This window comes from Hippocampus zosterae, chromosome 11 (assembly GCF_025434085.1).
Source record: "Hippocampus zosterae strain Florida chromosome 11, ASM2543408v3, whole genome shotgun sequence".
Classification (NCBI taxonomy): domain Eukaryota; kingdom Metazoa; phylum Chordata; class Actinopteri; order Syngnathiformes; family Syngnathidae; genus Hippocampus; species Hippocampus zosterae.
The window spans coordinates 11,103,806-11,117,741 of NC_067461.1; the positions used below are offsets into that span (position 1 = coordinate 11,103,806).

Genomic DNA, 13,936 nt, shown 5'->3' on the forward strand with positions numbered 1-13,936 from the left:
GATGCCTTATTTTTAGAGTCCAGCTCAAGCTGTGTTTGAATCAATTACGCATTGGACTGAGCAATTGACTTTAATCAGGTAGTTGTACAAAGTTTGCATGATCGTGGTACTTCGGTCCCACTATCTCGCAGGAGAGTCAATAAAGTTAGTGACACTGGAGACCACACAAAGACTACAAAGTTCTTCTTCCCGAACATTCAGCAGGTTTAATCATTGAAGTCTACTCACATCAATGTTTACTTCACATCTGCCGCCGCTCCATCCCGCCTCACAAAGACACGTGTAGGAAGAGATTCCATCGTGACAGCTAAGGTAGGCCCGGAAGCAGTGAGGGGGCGGAATTGATTTAAGTAGTAAAAAATGATGAGAGTGGAGATGAAAAAGAATGCTTCTTTGAAAGCAGCTCTATTGCTGCACAAAACACATGTTGAGAAACATCTAATTTGACATCCTGAAAATCATCACGGCAATGAGGAGGGACCTTAATTCAAAGTAATTCCATCATAGCGCCTCGTAATCATTTGAAGGGGACAGAGATAAATACTTACCTCCCTTGAAAACAAGGTGCCGACAAGCATTCGTCAATGTTGGTCTCACAGTCGGGGCCGAAAAAGCCGTTGGGGCACACGCAGTGATATCGATCGGCTTCGTCGATACATTTCCCACCATTTTGGCAAGGCTTTGAAATGCACTCGTCAATGTTAACTTCACACCATGCCCCTAGGAAATTAAGCATACTTCTTTAAATAGTCCAATTCGACCGGAGAGGTATCTATTTAGAGCTTGAAGGAAAAAGAATTCATACATTTGTTCGTTTGGAGAGCAAACGTTAAAAGTGTAAGTCAGGATCTTCATACTCATATTCGTAAAGTCAGTGTGTAGATGAGGATGGACAGCTGGTGGCCACTTGATTAATTGAAAAAAAAAAATAATAACAACAAGGGGCACAAAGGAGAAATCATTTTTTTCTGTTCCAACTTGCTGAATAATGATCGAAGTGTGCTTATTTCCTGTGTGCATGACAGAGAGTTTCACCACCGCCACTCCACAATAGCACCGGGGCATATTTCCCGATGTACTTAATTTGGTCGCCACTGAGTTTATACTGCAAGTGCAGTACATGCTCTCACACGCATATTAAGTTTGAAGTGTATAATTGCTACGGACGGTCTCCCAATGAAAGGCAGGTAAAGATAATATGTGATTATACAATATGAATGTGAAATTATCCATGACTATCTCGAGGGAAACAGCACAGCCACAATGTCAATAGGAAGCTTGCGTGTCTTCATGATACATCTAAATTTGTTGTTGTAGTGTGAATGACAGCATTTTCAATAACACGTGAAACATTTCACTCATGTTTGACTCATTCTGGCTCAGAACTATGTGTAGGATTGATAGAGGTTGGCTGAACAAAAAGTACATATTCGGGGAACGAGAGTTCAAAAATGATGGTCGAGGTCAGATGAAAATGACCAGAGTGGTCAACGAAAATATCCACTCAGGAGAAAATCTCTGAAAGCACAATAATTTGAACCTTGAAGAAAACGCAACAGAACATATGACCTGGTGCCACTCTGAGTTCAGAGTAGGAAACTCAAGTAGCCTTTCCCTCACTCTCACACAGACACACACACACACACACACACACACACACACACACACACACACACACACACGCACACACACACACACACACACACGCACGCACGCACGCACGCACGCACGCACGCACACACACGCACGCACGCACGCACGCACGCACACGCACGCACGCACACACACACACACACGCATTGTGACAATGCAAGATTGGATGAAGAAAGTTTGACAATTGAAGAGAGGAAGAAGATTGCTTGGTCTGATGCTCCTCGACCCCTGCTGCCACATTGGGATCGGAGGGTCAAACTCTGACACAGACCAAAAAAAAAAGAAAATAAAACCCAAAACAAGGATCCATCCTGTCTAACATCAGATTAAGCTGCTGGAGGTACGAAATTCAAGGGAATATTGACTCTATTTATTGACCAACACCATCGGGAACGCAACCTCATAACATCAATACAAAAATGCAAACAGAGTAGAAATTAAATGTGTTTTGACATACTTGCATACAATTTGTCAAAATGTCTTGTATAAAAAAATATATATCACCACCCATTTAAGCAGTTTGAGTATGTGATGTGTTTTTACTAGGCTTTTTGGCGCAAAGAAAACTAACTCGGCAGATTTATCCTTTGATGCTACTCATGGGTTGTATACCGCATGCCCTTGTCAAGCTATGTAATGATTATCTGTTGAACTGTATATCCCATTGATGCAGTAAACTGCTTTGTCAGGCTCATTCATTATTTTCAATGGATTGCAAAGACGTGGGTCACATTGCACACTCGCCCTTTTTGTTTGTTTGTTTAACTAGAATATATCCATGTGTGTTTTTCTTTCATTAAAAATCCTGTGGTAAGTGACCTTTCCCATTAGAACTTCCTGTTACAGTTGAAAAAAACTTCTCATTCTTCCTCTTCTTTTCTTTGAAACGTGCCCAGGGACAGATGCTTTATTAATCAAGTATTTTGGTAAAACTAAGTGGTGTTGGTTTATTGTTAAAGGCCAGATTCTTTTGGGCTATCATGATATTAAAATATCTGTAAATACTTCATCATCAATGATAATACCAGGGACCATGACTTATATTGTTCGGTCTGACGGCAGTTTTTAACTACATTTTCAGTACGGAATCAAAAACTGATTTTCGATTGGCTCTATCACGCTAGGTTTTGAAGCAATAGGATCTCTGTTTTATTTAAAATGTGAAATAAATGTGTATGTCTGTAAATGAAAAAAAAAAACACCTGAAATGGGATACTTACAAGAATTGGAAAGAAAAGAAAAAAACAGCATAGAACAAAAATTGAATTTACAATTTTATGTCCGTGGAAAAACCAGCACTAATCATTGTAATTCTTACTTCACTTGCTTTCGGTTTGCAGAATGTTGAAAGTACTGACCAGTGGGAGCTGCACACACCTCTCACCGCACTTCTCAAGTGTTACTTATCTCGTCAATGACTTTGTTTGCAGCTCACAGAATGAAGACACAACAACATCTAACTTCACTAGATAACCTACAAGGAGAAGTAATCCAACATCACAGTTTAGTGAGCAATATAAAGTCTGATTTGAGACCAGTTAAAACTGTATGATTTTGAACATGTAAGTACAGCTAAATAACATAACTCGGTGTGGAAGGGTTTATGAAAACTGTCTGAATCGTTGGTTTCTACTGTTGAGGTTCGGTTGGCATGAGGGTCCCGCCTCGCTGTCCCGCTCCTATTTAATAGGTGGAGTTAAATTGAGTATGAAATGCAACTTCAAAACAGTGCTGTGCAATAAATTCAATCAATCCTCAACCCAGTTGTACTTTATTTGCCCTTTTAAAGTGTTAAATATACTGTTCAGTGTTATGATTAGTGGAAAAACATTATCATCACTCCAATATTTGTTGTCACTGAGTAAGATTGTCTGACTGGTCTTACGACTTGCTTTAAGTCTGCAATGACTTGAATCATCCATCCATCCATTTTCCGAACCGCTTAATCCTCACTAGGGTCGCGGGGGGTGCTGGAGCCTATCCCAGCCGTCTTCGGGCAGTAGGCGGGGGACACCCTGAATCAGTTGCCAGCCAATCGCAGGGCACACAGAGACCAACAACCACCCACGCTCACATTCACACCTAAGGACAATTTAGAGCGTCCAATCAGCCTGCCATGCATGTTTTTGGAATGTGGGAGGAAACCGGAGCAACCGGAGAAAACCCACACAGGCCCGGGGAGAACATGCAAACTCCACACAGGGAGGCCGGAGCTGGAATCGAACCCGGTACCTTTGCACTGTGAAGCCGACGTGCTAACCACTGGACAACTTGGTTGAAATTTGGCGGCGACACCACTTGACCCCCACCCATAGTAACTTTAGAGTTGCTTAAGCCTTGAAGGTTACGACTTGAGACTTGCTTGCTCCTACCTCTGAAAATGAGTACAGACTGTGTTTTATAATGTAATCGATTTGCTCTTCACAGTGGATCATTTTGTCATGGAATGTGTTGTCTTGTTTGTTCTGTTTTATACGAGTGGGCCAGGGGCAGCTACAATTTGAGTATGTTAAAACTGCCCAAAAGACATTTTAGACGCTGGGGTGACAATATATATAAATAAATAAACAAAGAAACTTGTATGGAAGTTGTGCGAGAAAGTGAAGTGGCCAGTCATTGGTGCCATGCCATGATTTTATAGAATGACCAATGGCACTACAGTTTTTACTGTCAGAGGCTATGAAAGAAAGTGTTTTCAAAGCTGATGATAATACATACCTGTGCACAAAACGAATATACATTTCCTCGAAATGTGAACCTGTTCAGAATAAGCGCTGTTGAAAATATTTGGATGAAAGGATGAGTGAATGGCAAGGCATCTATAAAATTATATCATGGCTCACTTGTATCCTTACTCTTTAGCTCAAGGTCCCTCACGTTCACTTAATATCCTACTACCGTAAAAAAAAAAAAAAAAAAAAAAGAAAAGTTATACCTAAATATTTGCTGCAAGCCAAATCATCAACTCTCATGAGTCAGTTTGACACCTCATTAGTTATCATACGGAGAAACATCCTTTAGTTTCTCACCAGCATTAACTTTAATCAGCCGGGTTCCAAACAAACATCAGCAACTGAATTAGGCATAAAGCCGGGACTATACACATTAATGGAGGTTTTAGAGTTCTTTCTCCCCAGCATGTGGTCTACATTTGTCGACATTTCATCGTTCTGAGTAGAGGTTACACAAATCCTCAAAGTGCAAATATCAATACACAACTGGAAAAGAAAATGAACTCCCAAGGGATAGGGGGAAGAGGAGTTTGGGTAGATATAGTGCAATCCATAAATTGGTGTCAAAAAAGTATTCACTGGAAGATAAAATCAATGTTGCCTGTATTTCAAAACATTCGCTTGGATAAAGTTAGGAGTTAGAATTCAATAGAAAGGTCACAGGGTTGATTCAAATCTTTATAATAAAATGCTACAAAAGTGTGCTTCTTCATTGTAAAATCATTTACCACTTAAGGTTATAAAACATTATTTTTAGGCTCAAGGAATTACTGTGAGAGGAGAGGGAAAATAATTTATAAAAAAGGTTGTATCGGCGTTTGCATTCAGTTGAAAAGATATACTTTGATGTTATTCTTAAAGGGGGAAAAAGAGTCCACAATGACTTTTAGTTACAGCATTAATTGTACTTTCTTTTATTTTTACTTCAATTTAACCTTTAATTGTGTTGGGGGTCAATTGTATGCCAGGATACAGTTACCAAATAAGGCTTCTTATCCAAAAAAAAGTTTCACGGGGATTAAAGAGCAGACACCTGTGTTCCTATGCTATATTAAAATAAAACAATGCAGTGTAATTCAAATTTTTTCAGATAAAAGATAAAAAGAAAAAAAAAGTCATATTTGGAAGACAACAGAAAACTTTAGGCACCCGAGATTGAACTGATGACGCGTTTCTCTTGCCGTGTTCATCCAGCAGCGCAAATTCACTGACGCTGCACTGCAACATCATCATCGTCCAGCAATGTGCTGACCGAGGAAACCGCAACAATGTGTTGATTGCTCTGTACCGTCACTCAAGGGAAACACGCTACTTAATGACGAGTGAAGAAGAGAAAACAGAGGGTGACAAATTACAACAGCCCAAACTGCGATTCAAATAAACATGATCGCCCATGAATCATGTCACCGTATTGACTCCTGACCTCAGGACTTAACGCCGCTCGCATGCATAGTTAAATAATACATACTGGGAGCCTTAAAAGCAAAACATCCTCATTAACGATCCGACAAGTGATTCAGGAAGCTGCCTGGGCTGTCTCAGAGTGAGATTAACATTTTTTATGGTGTATGTCGATATGGCACAAAAGGGAAATGATGTATACAACAGCACAAAACACAGTTGTGCATCATTATGTGATTAGGGGAGAGCTTATACGAAGGCAATTACTGACTGCGTGCCTTTGCGCTGGACCTGTAATGTAACAGTCAGCTTCCTTTTATTTTCCCCTCCCGGGCTATCTCGCGAGTTGCATACAGTAATTTCCTTTAAAGCAGGGGTGTCCAAACTTTTTGCCAAGGGGGCCAGATTTTATGTGGTAAAATGTCGGGGGGCCGACCTTGGCTGACATTCTTTACATTGAACAACAATATTGTTCAGCAAATTTTAGTAAGCCAGTCTGTTTCACATTTCCATTTTTATTTTAATTTCAACAATCTTAAGAATTTCTTTTGGTTCATTTGAAACAGGTATATCACATGCAACTGCTTATTCACTTGACTTTTTCTTAAACAGAAGTCTCCTGAGTGCAAATTGATTGATTTGAAACATAAAATGTATCACCATGACTTTTCAATAGTCACAAAACCTTTGACTCGAACAACAGGGAAATGAACAAGCAATACACATATCCACAACTGCAAGGATCATTTGAAATATGACATATCAGTCAATATAAACACGGAGTGATGTCTTGTTAACTCGTGAGTGATGCCCTCTAGTGTCTAAATGCTATTACTCATTTAGTGGATGCTATTACTCATTTAGCCACTAGAGGGAAGCAGTACTCTATGAAACATCACTCCCCAGTCTACGAGACCTCAGTCAATGCAACACGTGTTCCATTGCGCCCAACCTGCGGGCCAGACGGCACTGATTTTATGACAGGGGCCGAGGGCCGGATGAAATTCGACCGCGGGCCGGATTTGGCCCGCGGGCCGGACTTTGGACATGCCTGCTTTAAAGCCATTGCGGTGGATTGAAATCAACTGGGGTGGCCCGGTAGTCCAGTGGTTAGCACGTCGGCTTCACAGTGCAGAGGTACTGGGTTCGATTCCAGCTCCGGCCTCCCTGTGTGGAGTTTGCATGTTCTCCCCGGGCCTGTGTGGGTTTTCTCCGGGTGCTCCGGTTTCCTCCCACATTCCAAAAACATGCGTGGCAGGCTGATTGAACACTCTAAATTGTCCCTAGGTGTGAGTGTGAGTGTGTATGGTTGTTCGTTTCTGTGTGCCCTGCGATTGGCTGGCAACCGATTCAGGGTGTCCCCCACCTACTGCCCGAAGACAGCTGGGATAGGCTCCAGCACCCCCCGCGACCCTAGTGAGGATCAAGCGGCTCGGAAGATGAATGAATGAAATCAACTGCATTCAAAAGACATGGGTGACAAGCTGCTAGTAAGACGTGGACTCAAAAATAACTCTGGAATTATACCTTTACCGTAGATAAGTACATTCTATTCTTTTAGTTGTGAATGGTTAAAAGCTAAAGAAGCTGATTAAAATGCGAAACATCCTAAAATGTCACGACTTCAAATAAACATCTTATGATTGTAATGTGACACTTCACAGTAATGTTCTGACTCATGCAAACAGGTCCGCCAGTACCTCACACCACGTAATTAGGCAATCAGGGACCAAGGCAATTCTATTAGATGTTACGCTCCCTATTCCAGCTTGGTGATTGTACTTTTTTTAAAAAGCCCAAATTATTACTTATTGTTGGTATAAAGACAAAACTACTGTTGTGTAACATTTTTTACATGGATCCCCAACCACCGAAAAATACAAAACTAATAGATATGCCGTTATGTATTTGTAATTTTTTTTAATGTGATTTACATTATTCTGAAGACCTCTTTTCTTTTAAAGGTTACCACTTACTTCTGTGCCACAGTTTACTTTTTCCTCTTACCAACGATTCTGCAAAAACGCCGAGTTGGATTCAATGTATTACAGTATGATGCAATATTAATAAACATGCTCATAATATTGTAAAATATATTAGCATGGACCCTAAACACAGAGGTGTCCACTCCATCAGTAGAAATGAAAGGTCCGTCAACGGCCCGTCAGTGATAGATTGAAAGAGTAAAATGGCAAAATGTCTGGAAATGGGTTTTCATCGGTCACCAGAATCGTCATTAACCCGGCCTGTGTTTTAGCCATGGTAATTTTTTACTGACTATAGTAGTGCTTTCATTTTGCGGTTTGTTTACAATGCACACTGCGAAGGGTGTTTCTGCTTTGAACATGTTGCTGGCCTGCATTAAAATCGAAAACCTTTGGAGCCTTCACAGCCTTGAAAAAGTGTAATGGAAAAGCGACCACGCAGGATGGAATCAGGCTGTTTCGAGGTAGAAAAGGGTCCTATGAAAAGGGGGCTTAACTGGAGCCGGAGCGGTCTGGATGGCCTGATTGGCAGACTTCACATTGCACCCGTTGGCATTTTCAAATTTAAAGTTTGTATCATCTATTTTATGAATTTCAATGACATTCACAAATGTTAAGGAAAAATCCACTTTTCCACAATTTGACGCCAGCCTCAACTGTCACTAAATCACATCTCTTTGGTGTTTCACATTCATTCCCGGCTTGTGTGCAGTCGGTGTGTCTGCTGCGTGGGAGGAAAAAAAAAGGACCTATGCGTTACCAGGAGAAAGTGGCCCTAAGTGCAGGAATTTAAATTGAAAAATTGCATAACAATTTCCATCACCACCTTATTGTGTTGGGTTTCTTCATATGTTGGAATTGATGTCAAAACAAAGAATAAAAGAGTATCGGGGGAATAAAAAGTAAATGTGACTTTGAATAACCTGGTCAGACAGAATGCCAAGTCCAAAATAAAGCTGAACATTCTGACTCACTGGCCAGCAACACCAATACAATTCAATCTAAAACATAATGCAGTTGGAAATGAACTGTCATTGTCATGTAATCACATCCACATCCATGCAAGCTAACAGATATAGACTACACTGATTTATTCGTAAGCACCATCAACTGTTGGACCCTAAATTGATTCTGGCATTCAATATGCTCAAAGAAAAAAAAAAGCAATTCATTTGCTGATGCCAGTAGCACATAATATAGTTATGTGTCACATACATACACATTTCAGAATTTCACCCGAAAAAAAGAGTTGACACTTTCCTATCAAAGCAGAGTAACATTCAAATTTGAACTTGAAATGAAGTTTAAACAGGGTAATGTTTGAGCCCTCCACAAAAAGTTACATCAAACCATCCAGGTAGTTTTTCTGCTGCGGTGGAAAGTTACAAAGTGAATACTTGTGTGAATTTCAGTGGGTTTGAGCCAAGTTGGACTGCATCCTCTGGCTGCTTGCTCCCTAAGGGAGTCCCGTTTCCTCACATGTGCTTAGAGCCTCAGAAAAAGTAATGACTGGTACAATAGTGTGCGCAGGCCTAATAATAAAAGCTGCTTCGGTGGGAATTGGGCCATGCGTGTCAGGTTCTTCTCCCCAGAGTTACAATACCTCAGAGATTTCACCCCCTCTCTCAATTGAGGAAGGATAAATTGATGATACAAGTACGGAAGACAAATGAAATTAATCTTCCCACTCGTTGACAGGAATCGGTTTTAGTGCAAAAACACACGCTCGCGTGCTCACGGATGTGCGCTAAAATAGCTCGATACCTGTCTGGCTGGAAAATAAGACGAATGGATTAAAGTAAAGCAACTACAGCGTTGCGAGACGAAGGAAGCTGATGTAATAAAATAAAAGCAAGCAAGTGACAGTGAGAAGTTTCCATCAGACCAAACAGGTGACATGAATGTTTATCTTGTTAGCGTTACGAAAAGGTAACCACTGCATCTGGTCTGGGCAGGGAGACCAATTAAAAGAAGCAGGTTTTTTTTGTACTAAACCTCATCTATGTCAGTCCTGTGGTCGACCCCAGAGCCCGATAAGCTTTTTAGGCTCTACTTTTGATCTTGTTGTCACCAAGGGGAAAAAGACGTACCTGAGTATCCAGGGCGACAGACACATAAAATGCCCTCCGGCCTACTAATACAGGTGCCCTCCTGTAGGCAAGGTGAAACTTGACACTCGTTCCCGCTCAGGTCACAGAGCGCTCCGAAATATCCAGGAGGACAACTGCACTGAAACCTGTGGAACACAAAGATATCGCTGAAATATTAAATTGAAAAGTGGAGCATGCTGTCATAATTCATTTTGTTTTCACTTCAAACCATTGGCAACTTTGCAAATTGTCATGTTTGGAGGATTATGGAATATCGGATGCTAACTCTTTTATGAACATTTCTTTTTGTCCACATGTCCTTTTTACGTGGCATTTGGGAACGTGTGGAGAATCAGAATTTGAACAGATGTTTATTTTCAAGGATAGATTTGTAGAATAACGCAACTATAATAAATTAAATACAATATAATGTACTGTAGTGACAGCATCTGAAAATAGAAATCTGAATTTTGCTGCAGATTTGGATGGGGATGAAATTTCCTATGAATCACAGTTGGAACTCAGATGATGTCCTATCATTCGTTTTCTTCTCCGAAAGATGTTGATTTGCTTTGGATTGTCATGGGGAAACACGATAACTATCTGACAGGTAACTCTCGGATTGATGTCGGTAAAACAATGATGTCACGTCTATGGTAGGTTATCAACAAAACTTGACGAAGACAAGAGATGCCTTAAAACAATATTGGTCTGGTTATGCTCAATTTAAGAGCAGGACGTTTTTTTTTCTTCTACAGTGTTGTAATACTGTAATACTGAAAGGAAATGCTATCGTGATCAGATAAACTGAGTACGGTAAGTTGTAAATATTCCTATAAAGTTAAAGTAAACCATACATCAAAGAATTTCTATTCTGGCATATTCAATTTAGACCATAACAAATACGCAAGAGAGATGGCATAATATTGATGGAACTTTTTGAATAGGTGGCGGAACTGATTTTTCATAGTGATCCTGTGACCCATCTCTCTCGAACAGGAACAATATAGCGGCAATTAATTCTCCCTGGTTGCCACTCGCTTTGAATTATGCTTGATGACTTATTACTGAAGGGAATAGCTAAATGAGTCTGGTAATGCAGTTTACTCCATTCAAATCCCTCTCCCCAGCTGTCATTGGCAAAAAAAAAATAAAAAAGCATTGCACCTTCTAATTCCGGAAGCTCTAAAAGGCTCGAGTGGTCAGTGACAGTACTCTGACAAAAAATTAACAGCCTTTGCTTTGCCGCCTGCCTGCTAACACTGCGTTTGAGCTTCTTATAAAACAGAACTGAATCCGTTGATAACGATTTATTCTTTCCCAGTGCATGCAGTATGATAAGAGCTGAATGTGAATGTGTACAGATGTGGAAAGACACCGTGGAGCACAGTGCAGAGTCAGATACATCAGCTCAGTGCACAAGAGCTTATTCAACTTGTCGGGTCAGGGAGATGAAGATAATGGTGAGTGTGTTGTGTTGTTCTTGTAGTGGGCACTGAGGTTAAGACACAACGGACTGTGCAATAAGGCCAGAACTGTTTTGAGGAGGGTCGGGTCACCCGGCAGCCAAATCGTGACGGGAGACAAACTGGAGACAAACCATTGAGGACTCAAATTGGGCCAGGGGCTCCCATTAAGCACACCAGAGAGAAGTACATGCGGCGCTGGGCTGTAGAATGAATACAGACACCTGATGTTTTCCAGCTGAATCTAGTTACTGTCTTGTGGAGAGCAGCTTATTTGAGATGCAGTATGCCAAGGATGCCCACAATGCTTTTGAGAATGAAAGGTAATCAATTCTACCTTGCTTTTTATTCTTACTTGTTCACTAGGTCTTGACAAGTTCCGCCATTGAGGCAAGGCTGTGAGGAGCACTCATTGATGTCTTGCTCGCAGTGGAGGCCGGAAAATCCCATTCGACAAACACAGCTGCAAAAACAACACAGAACAATCATATCGGTGGGTGGTGGCTGAACAGACATGGAGATGATGGTCCATTTTGATGGATACTTTTTACATTGGAGTGTTTGTTTACCTTTTAATTTGAGTTTTAGGTGACATTTTCCAAGAGATTATTGCAAAAACTGTAACCAAAAGACCTAAAATTCTTGTGTAGTTCACTTAAAAAAAAATAATAATAATTTTACCATAACTGTATCGTGTGATCAATGAACTCTCTTAATAAGACTGAACCAAATTTCGGGTGGGAGCTAACTGCCACATCAAAATAAAGAGCAAAGTCTAAAACCACAACAAGCAAGTACAAAGTGTGATCACCAAAATTTAATTCTACATTCTTCCTACAAGCAGCTGCTAAAAGGTCAACAGTGGGAATTCACAATTAATGTAATGCGCTGTCAAGAGTGTATAGTATTTACACTCTGGGGCAGAGGGCAATTTCAGTGGGAGGAAAATACATTGAAATTATCCACATTTTGGTTCTGATGTGCATGAAAATTGAACAAGCTCTCGTGTGCCACCTACCAATGCAGTAAAAGGAAGTATGCAGTTGTTTTTTTTTTAATTAAATCTACCACCTCACCTACGAACAAGCACCTGCAAGCTTCTTTGGGATAAGACAAGTATGATTGTATGAATGTCATTCTGTTTTGTGAAACCACAGTATGATATTGTTTCAATTTCATTCAATTTGATCTCAGTGTTCAAGTGTAACCGTTTAGTAACGCTTTTGTACGTAAAGAACAAAACAAAACAAAACAACAAAAAAAGTAAAAACAAGTAAGGTACTACAATGCCATTCCAATTAAGGTCCCACTCCATGTACTGTAATTCTTAAAAACGCATTCACTCCCAAAGACGTTTTTAAACGCCTTTTCAGACTTGGTCCAAAATTGGCTGGTACTGAATGAGTTAAAGAGGTAGGTTTGTGCACATTAAAAAGCTATTTCTTCCCCCCCGCCCCCCCGAGACCTTTTTTTTGTGTGTAATTGAGTGTATTTCTATGTCAAAAGTACAGTGCAATGACCTTTTCATACGCCACTCAGTGTGAGTCACGTGGCAACATGAAATAACCGGTTGCCAGAGTGTCCATATTTGAAAGTGCTGAGGTAGCAGCCTGCCAGGAAGTAAAAAACTGAGATTTGCCACTGGTTATTTAGACCGTACTTCCACAAGGTATGTCTTTCTGTGGTGAGAAAGAAAGCCCTGAAGTTACTCATTTTACAAAGGAGGAGGAGGAGGAGACAAGCAGCAGAGAAATAAGAAAAAGAATGCCTAGGCGGGGACACTTGGACAGTTTAATGACGCTGTTTCCTCGAAGTAAGTCAGCCAAAATAACACTAAATCATTCTGTCAGCTCTTCTTCAATTGGAGGCATTTGTCTAACATCATGGCGACGCCACTCTCCAATCGTACAGTTTCCAATTTGAGTTGCCTTCTCCATCCCGCGGTCTCCACCACAAGTTATTGAATGGTTGTCGTCATTATAGCATTGCTCCCACAATAAATTGAATGATGGTCTCAGACTTTTGCAAAGACTTCTGTGCCAAGCAAAGGACCAAAAAACAAAATTGAAGTTGATGTTTCTAAGTCACAAAGTAATATTCAGAATGGAATACTAAAGTAGCAGGCTACTTCAAAATGTATTCTGATTGATGCGGTATTGTCAATTAAAGCTAATTTGATTTGAGGAAGCATCGATGTGCTCTAAACACAATCCTGTGAAATCTTCCAGAAATATCCAATAAACTGCATTTAGAGGAAATGAGACTTGTCACCTGTACCCGTTGACCTGGTCCAGACAGTCGCCGTGGTCTCGGCAAGGATTCGAAATGCACTCATTGGTGTCGGTTTCACACCGGCTTCCTTCAAATCCTTGAAAGACAGAGGAGACAGTCATGGATCGGTGAGCCCGCCCACATTGCTGGAAGCGTCAGTGTCGATGATAACCAAGGCCCCGGTGAACACCATTTTAATGGAACTAGTAGCCCCTGTAGCATTTCTCATCTTCCAGCTCTCAGCACTCACCGGTTCCCCTCAGAGAGCGTGTTAGTCTAATAATACTTCAGTGCCATGGACAGATTGGTCTGAGGGTTAGTGGTTTGGGGTTTGGGAG

The 13,936-nt window shown here is 40.8% G+C and overlaps 1 protein-coding gene across 3 annotated transcripts in view; it reads right to left on the reverse strand.

Moving 5' to 3' along the window:
- The window catches only part of eys (eyes shut homolog), a 143,461-nt gene that overhangs the window by 72,150 nt on the left and 57,375 nt on the right, over nt 1–13,936 (reverse strand). For all 3 annotated transcript variants that reach the window (XM_052080554.1, XM_052080553.1, XM_052080552.1), the window contains 5 exons: nt 13,599–13,695; nt 11,683–11,790; nt 9,862–10,007; nt 549–720; nt 229–307 (listed from right to left, as the gene is read on the reverse strand). In XM_052080554.1, the coding sequence (XP_051936514.1) occupies nt 229–307; nt 549–720; nt 9,862–10,007; nt 11,683–11,790; nt 13,599–13,695 (602 nt within the window). The remainder of the gene's footprint in view (nt 1–228; nt 308–548; nt 721–9,861; nt 10,008–11,682; nt 11,791–13,598; nt 13,696–13,936) is intronic.